Below are 5,884 nucleotides of genomic sequence, written 5' to 3' on the forward strand. Positions count from 1 at the left end.
CTCGATACCTTTCTATAGATTATATCTAGAGAGATGGGTATTAATTTGGTAAAAATAATTCTTGGCAAAATTGAACGTTCTCGTCCAAGAAAATTATTTTCTTGAGCTTGAGACTCTCAGCATCCTACCAAAGGGGATATTATTTATTCCACCGCAGCACCTCGATACCCTTCTACAGATTCTAGCTAGAAACATGTGTATTAATTCTGTACAAATAATTCTTGGCAAAATTGAATGTTCCCGTTCAAGAAAATTATTTCCTTGAGCTTGAGACTTCCAGCATCCTACCCAAGCACCTCGATATCCTTCTACTGAAAACAATAGATAATTTTAAGAAACTAAACCTGCACAAAGAAAATTGCGCCCATGAAGTGGAGACTCGTCCGAACGAGAGCTTCGACGGAAATTCGAGATCAGCCACAAAAGCATAAATTATAATCAGGCTCGATTACGCGGAATGGTTGTGATTCCCGACGGAACGTGATGAGACGGCGACCGATTCGATTTGCGTGGCCCACGCCTACGCATCAAAGGGGCCGGCATCGTGGTCCACGCCAAAGGATTACGTGAATACCCGTGCGAGTCTTTTTCTCGGGCGATAAATCCAGCTGGTAATTCATGGAGGGGCGCGATTCACGTGAAATCCAATGCGTAGATCGCATTCACGCGTACATGTGCACGTCGCGTGCAAGGGGGAGCGATAGAAAAGACGAAAGGCGAGGGAGAATGAGGAGCGAAATGTCCTGCTCCTTGGTTTGCGCGACACGTGACCCCGTGGCCTGCGGCCCGAGCAAAACGTGTTATTTAGAGGAGGCTGGAATTGAATTTGAACCATGGTCCGCCGAGAGCTGGTCGTTGGCCAGGTACTCGAGGGGATTTTCTAGTTCAGGGATGAATTAACACGGTAAGCATGACAGAAGGCGATGCTTAAATATTCGAGACTAGAAAACGAGGAATCGATAGTCGAGAAATGGGTGAGAGGACTTTTCATTAACCCTTTGGCCTACAACGACGAGCGAGACTCGTGTTAAGAAATTTGAGCCATAAACAATAAGCACGAATCTAACTCGTGGTACTTGGTTCGGTCTTCCTACGTGTAGGTCAAGGAGTAAAGGAAATAAAAAAAATTAATTCCAAAGGTGAGGTGACAATGAAAATAAATCTGGATAGGATCTGTGAATTAAAATTAAATTCTACGACGAATGTTAAACTATTAAACCTTCAACAATCTCGAGATACAAAATTAAGACACCCAACGTGTTACATCGAATCTCAATTGATCACTAGCGACCCGACGATTCAATTATACCTATTCTGATAGACTTCGTGAAGCAAGCTACCCGCCGCGTGCTCTGCCCCCCGGTACCCTAACAGCGGTAAGGTGCAACTTTCCATGCGCGACCTAACGAATTTACGAACATCCTGGACTACCACTATCTTTTCTTCCCCCGACATGTACCGCATCCACGGTCTCAGACACAAATACGAACATTTCGCTGTCGACACGCCACGGGCATGTTTTCTCAGCTGGTGCCCTAACTCTCGATCTCGACGATCCTCCTTCCCTCGTCTTCCATGCCACGGCAGATCCTGGTGGATCCTTTCAAGACACGGTCGGCTACCCACAAAGGATCTGCCCTTTCATACGCACGTTATTATACTCTTTACAGAATATCGTTCCACCTTCTCCCTTTGGAACGAGAGGGAAGAAGAAGGTGAAAAAAAAAGAAGGACTCGGGTCTGCGCGATCGGCGTGTTGGTGTTATATGGTGTTATACGAATATATATATGTGTACGCCCACGCATTGTGAGTCGAGGCTTGAAGGCAGGGTGGACGTTTCGACGAAAGCCTCGAGATTTTCTCGTTTAATTTGTTGTTATAGCTGCTTGAGACGCGGATCGGGCCATTCGTTCGACCGTACCGATCCTCAAACATTCATTATGTTTTCTCGTAACACATCCACCACCTACGCAGCCAGCCCTGTCACAGGCGTTTCGGCTCCCGCGAGCGGAATTGCGGCTTTTCCGCGGTTCCCGTGTTTGCTCTGCACTCGCGGCAAGATCCGCACTCGTCCCACGTATCCAGTTAACCGTCTCTATTAATCGAGGGAAAACGGGGATGGCTCGGCAGCCATTGTGTGCCGAGTGTACCAAACCCGAGAACGGCTTTGGGATGGAGCGTTGGGGATAATTAGTATTGTAGCAATATTGTATGGCTCGTGGAACTCTTTCATCGTTTTGTGTTATTGTTAAAAATACCTGCGTTGGTAGAAAGATGTAGTCTTGGCTTCGATTTGATTGAAATTTGCTGGAATAATTTGCAGATTGTAGATTAGAATAGCTTCGGTAGTTTAAGAGTTTAGTATTGATAGTCTTGGCTTCGATTTGATTGAAATTTAATGGAATATTTTGCAGATTGTAGATTAGAATAGCATCGGTAGTTTAAGAGTTTAATATTGATAGTCTTGGCTTCGATTTGATTGAAATTTAATGGAATATTTTCCAAATTGTAGATTAGAATAGCATCGGTAGTTTAAGAGTTTAATATTGATAGTCTTGGCTTCGATTTGATTGAAATTTAATGGAATATTTTCCAAATTGTAGATTAGAATACGAGTAACTTCAGCAGTTTAGAAATTTAATATAGATAGTCTTGGCTTCAATATGATTGAAATTTGATCCAATATTTAGCAGATTGTAGATTAGAATACGAGTAGCTTCGAGTACTTTAGAAGTTCGATATTGATAGTTTTGACTTGAAATTAATTAAAATTTCATGCAATATTTTGGAGATTATACCTTAGAATACAAGAATAAGTACTACACATTCAAAAATTACTGAAGTATAATAACATACTTTTGACGTCATTCTATAGCAGAGGATTCTAAATCATCGTAGATCGTTTTGAGAACTGATGAAATCGTTGAAACGCGAATCGATGGAGAATTCTTTAACGTGGGTTTGAAAAGTCCAATTTGGTAAATTATCTAATCCTCTGTGAGGGCACTCGAGACCCAGCAACCCGAATAAATATGAGGCAACGTGGTCGTCGGGAAAACGCAATTTGCACACAGGGAACCCAATTGAGCAGCTGATCGCGTCTCTTTCAACGATTGCGTCACGGATTGGATCTGATGCGATTAGGAGATGGTATTATTGCGGTCCATTAGCGATTGTTTGTAAGAGGGAGCAAGTCAATCTTCGTAGTTCGATGAGTTGTAAGGAATGCACCTCAGGTTCAACTTGGAAAACTTAGTGGAGCGTTCACTTACCTAGGCGGATCTCTTCTGTCTGATTTGGCACATTTTCCTCCCCTACTGGCGAGAACACGCTCTTGGCTTTTCAATAAGGGCTGCCTTTGGCAGGATTCGACGTGCCATCGCACTTGGCAAAAATTCCAGGCGAAACAATGCGGTTCGATCGAAATAATTTCTCGATTAGTATCTGTTAGTATCTTCCCAGACGATCCGTGAAGGTGGTTAAAAAGACGTTGCGAGCTTCTCTGGAAGGGAACACGGGACCCATGCACTCCAGCAGGAGTGAATTTCTGTCTTTCACAGCAATTTTGAAATCCTCTTCGGAAATGCTCCCGTCGCGGTCCACGTCGAGCTTCTTAATCAGCAAATCTATCATATCCTGCAACACACGTGATTTTTATTGAAGTATACCATCGTAATTCTACACGTTATACCTTAACTGCTTCGTCGGGGTTTTCATTATTTTGCAGTTTGATTAGACAACCGTGCATTATTAGAAATATATGCTCCTTCTTTAATGTGTTGGTCTTCATGTTATCGTACACCTGAGAATTCGAAATTTCAATCATATCGGTTCCATATAATATCGAAGTCATGTTCAAGCAAAATTGCAGTCAGAGTAATGAAATAAAATTGTAATTTCATTAAAAGAATTGAAAGTTCGCGAGAAAATCATAATTCACTTGATAAGCGAAGTGTATCTGCTCATCCATGCTCCCACGAATTAATACCGAAAGTCCTTCGATCCAATCATCAAGGTGTACCTACGATCGTTGCTCCATATTAATTATTTACCAATAAGCAACTTCCTTTCGAACATTCCGTTACCTGCAAAGCGTGATGTTTATCGAACGCAGTGAATACTCTGTCGATCAATAAATGGCGAATATTCTCCGTTAAGTCTAGGCCTGGTTGGAAGATATCACGAAGTATGGATCTGCTTATAGGTCCCAAAGTTTGTACGCATTTGCGATGAATTATCGCCAGCGCTATTGAAAACGAGTCGACTTAATATCCGCTAAAAGTTCGCAGTATAAAGATATAACCTTCAACTTCTCTGACGTTGAAATGAGTGTTGCGTGCCAGTCGTTTGAACTTTTCAGCGTTCTTTGTTCTGAAGACAATTTCTTGGAGCGTGTTGTTTAGCATATCAACTGGCTGTGCGGGAGGCATCTTGTCTGATTATATTGACACTTGTAAATTTTGATCAAAAAATAAAATTTTCTTTCGAATGGTCACGCTAGACCTCCATTTTCAACGATCGATTGTTTGATGTTCAAATTTCGTGCACTCTTGTAAATGCAGTCGGTTTCGTAAATAACCATCCGTGTTTATTAAAAAAGTTTGTCTAAATTAGTCACTAGAATCATACTCTACAGTAGCAGACTCGTCTATGTATATATTGCTCATAAATGTTATTTGAGATTAATACAGTGTGCATATAATATACATTCTGGCTGAAATATTTAAAACAGGAAGCTGTCTTCATCGGCCCATTAGCTCAGTTGGTCAGAGCGTCGTGCTAATAACGCGAAGGTCGCGGGTTCGATCCCCTCATGGGCCACATTAATTTTTTTAAATTTTTGTTTCAACATTCGACAATAGATCCATGAAACGATACAGTCGATCAAAGTTCAGCCACAGTTTCCCTTTCTATCCATTAATACTAGACGTAGATTTCGAAGCTTCGAATACTCCCATATATCGGAACAGAAACAACTAGACTTTCACCACTTTAAGCAACTCGTACCTATACTTCCCAGAATGAAAAAATATTTTCTTTAAAATCGAAACAATGGACCGCATTCTAAGAAGCCTCGCACGCTCCGAGCGTGCATTACATCCTCCAAGGAGTGGTCTCTAACATATGATCAATAACCCGCGTTTCACTCGTCATTATTATTATTATTTGACGTTAAAATTCATAGTCACCGTATCTGACAGTGATAAAGCAACGATCGCGCCAGCGTTTCGCGATAACGGCTCCTGGGAAGACGTTCCGTGCGAAAACGGGTCAATCCGATCTTTCACCTCTGGGAAAGTTCACGCAAGCGAAGCAATCGCGGGGAAGATTATCATAAAAGTGTGCCCCGCGGGTTACGAGGAGTCTCGCATGGAAATAAAGTTTCCGCGAAACGGTCGTCGTCGAGGATGACGATAAAAAGACGGCCAGCTTCGAAAAATGAAATTCGGTTCGACAACCGACGAACGGCTCACGAATTCGTTTCACGGGAGTCGCCAATAAAGTCCCGCCTAAGTATATCTAATGACATCATTTGGACGGGGAGCGTAATAAACAGGCACAGAGTCGCGGGGATTTCGTCGAGAATGTAAAAACGGATTAAGGAGCGCGAGAAACTGTAAGTGCGGGTCCTTGGTCACGCGGAAGGGTACTCAAAAGGACGCGTTCCAAAGGAATTTCGCTTGGGACACAAATCCTTCAGGGCATAAAAAGGTAGAGATTCCTCGTGTGAGGACCAGGGTAAATAATTAATGAATTAACACGTTGACTGCTGGACTAAAACTCGTGAACATTTCTCAAAGTTCAAATTTCATCTCGAATTTCGTCTCTCAAGAAGACTAGATAATTTCATATTTATCGTGGTATTTAAATTTTGAACTTATC

General features: G+C 42.1%; 1 protein-coding gene and 1 non-coding gene across 3 annotated transcripts in view; one reads left to right on the plus strand and one right to left on the minus strand.

Annotated features, from left to right (window-relative positions):
- LOC128878461 (calaxin-like) overlaps window positions 1–4,431 on the minus strand; it is a 106,231-nt gene extending 101,800 nt beyond the window's left edge. Inside the window, exons 1-5 of one of the 2 annotated variants that reach the window (XM_054126680.1) lie at window positions 4,305–4,431; window positions 4,087–4,247; window positions 3,942–4,022; window positions 3,693–3,803; window positions 3,274–3,637 (exon numbers count right to left, since the gene is read on the minus strand). In XM_054126680.1, the coding sequence (XP_053982655.1) occupies window positions 3,449–3,637; window positions 3,693–3,803; window positions 3,942–4,022; window positions 4,087–4,247; window positions 4,305–4,431 (669 nt within the window). In that variant the 3' untranslated portion in view covers window positions 3,274–3,448. Of the gene's footprint in view, window positions 1–3,273; window positions 3,638–3,692; window positions 3,804–3,941; window positions 4,023–4,086; window positions 4,248–4,304 lie in introns of those variants that run through there. The other variant, XM_054126681.1, reaches the window with a different exon arrangement.
- A 317-nt stretch (window positions 4,432–4,748) lies between these two features.
- Window positions 4,749–4,822, plus strand: Trnai-aau (transfer RNA isoleucine (anticodon AAU)). Its single transcript has one exon. It is a non-coding gene; the product is annotated as a tRNA-Ile (tRNA).
- The last annotated feature ends 1,062 nt before the right edge of the window (window positions 4,823–5,884 follow it).

This window comes from Hylaeus volcanicus, chromosome 6, assembly GCF_026283585.1.
Source record: "Hylaeus volcanicus isolate JK05 chromosome 6, UHH_iyHylVolc1.0_haploid, whole genome shotgun sequence".
In the NCBI taxonomy this organism is placed as follows: Eukaryota; Metazoa; Arthropoda; class Insecta; order Hymenoptera; family Colletidae; genus Hylaeus; species Hylaeus volcanicus.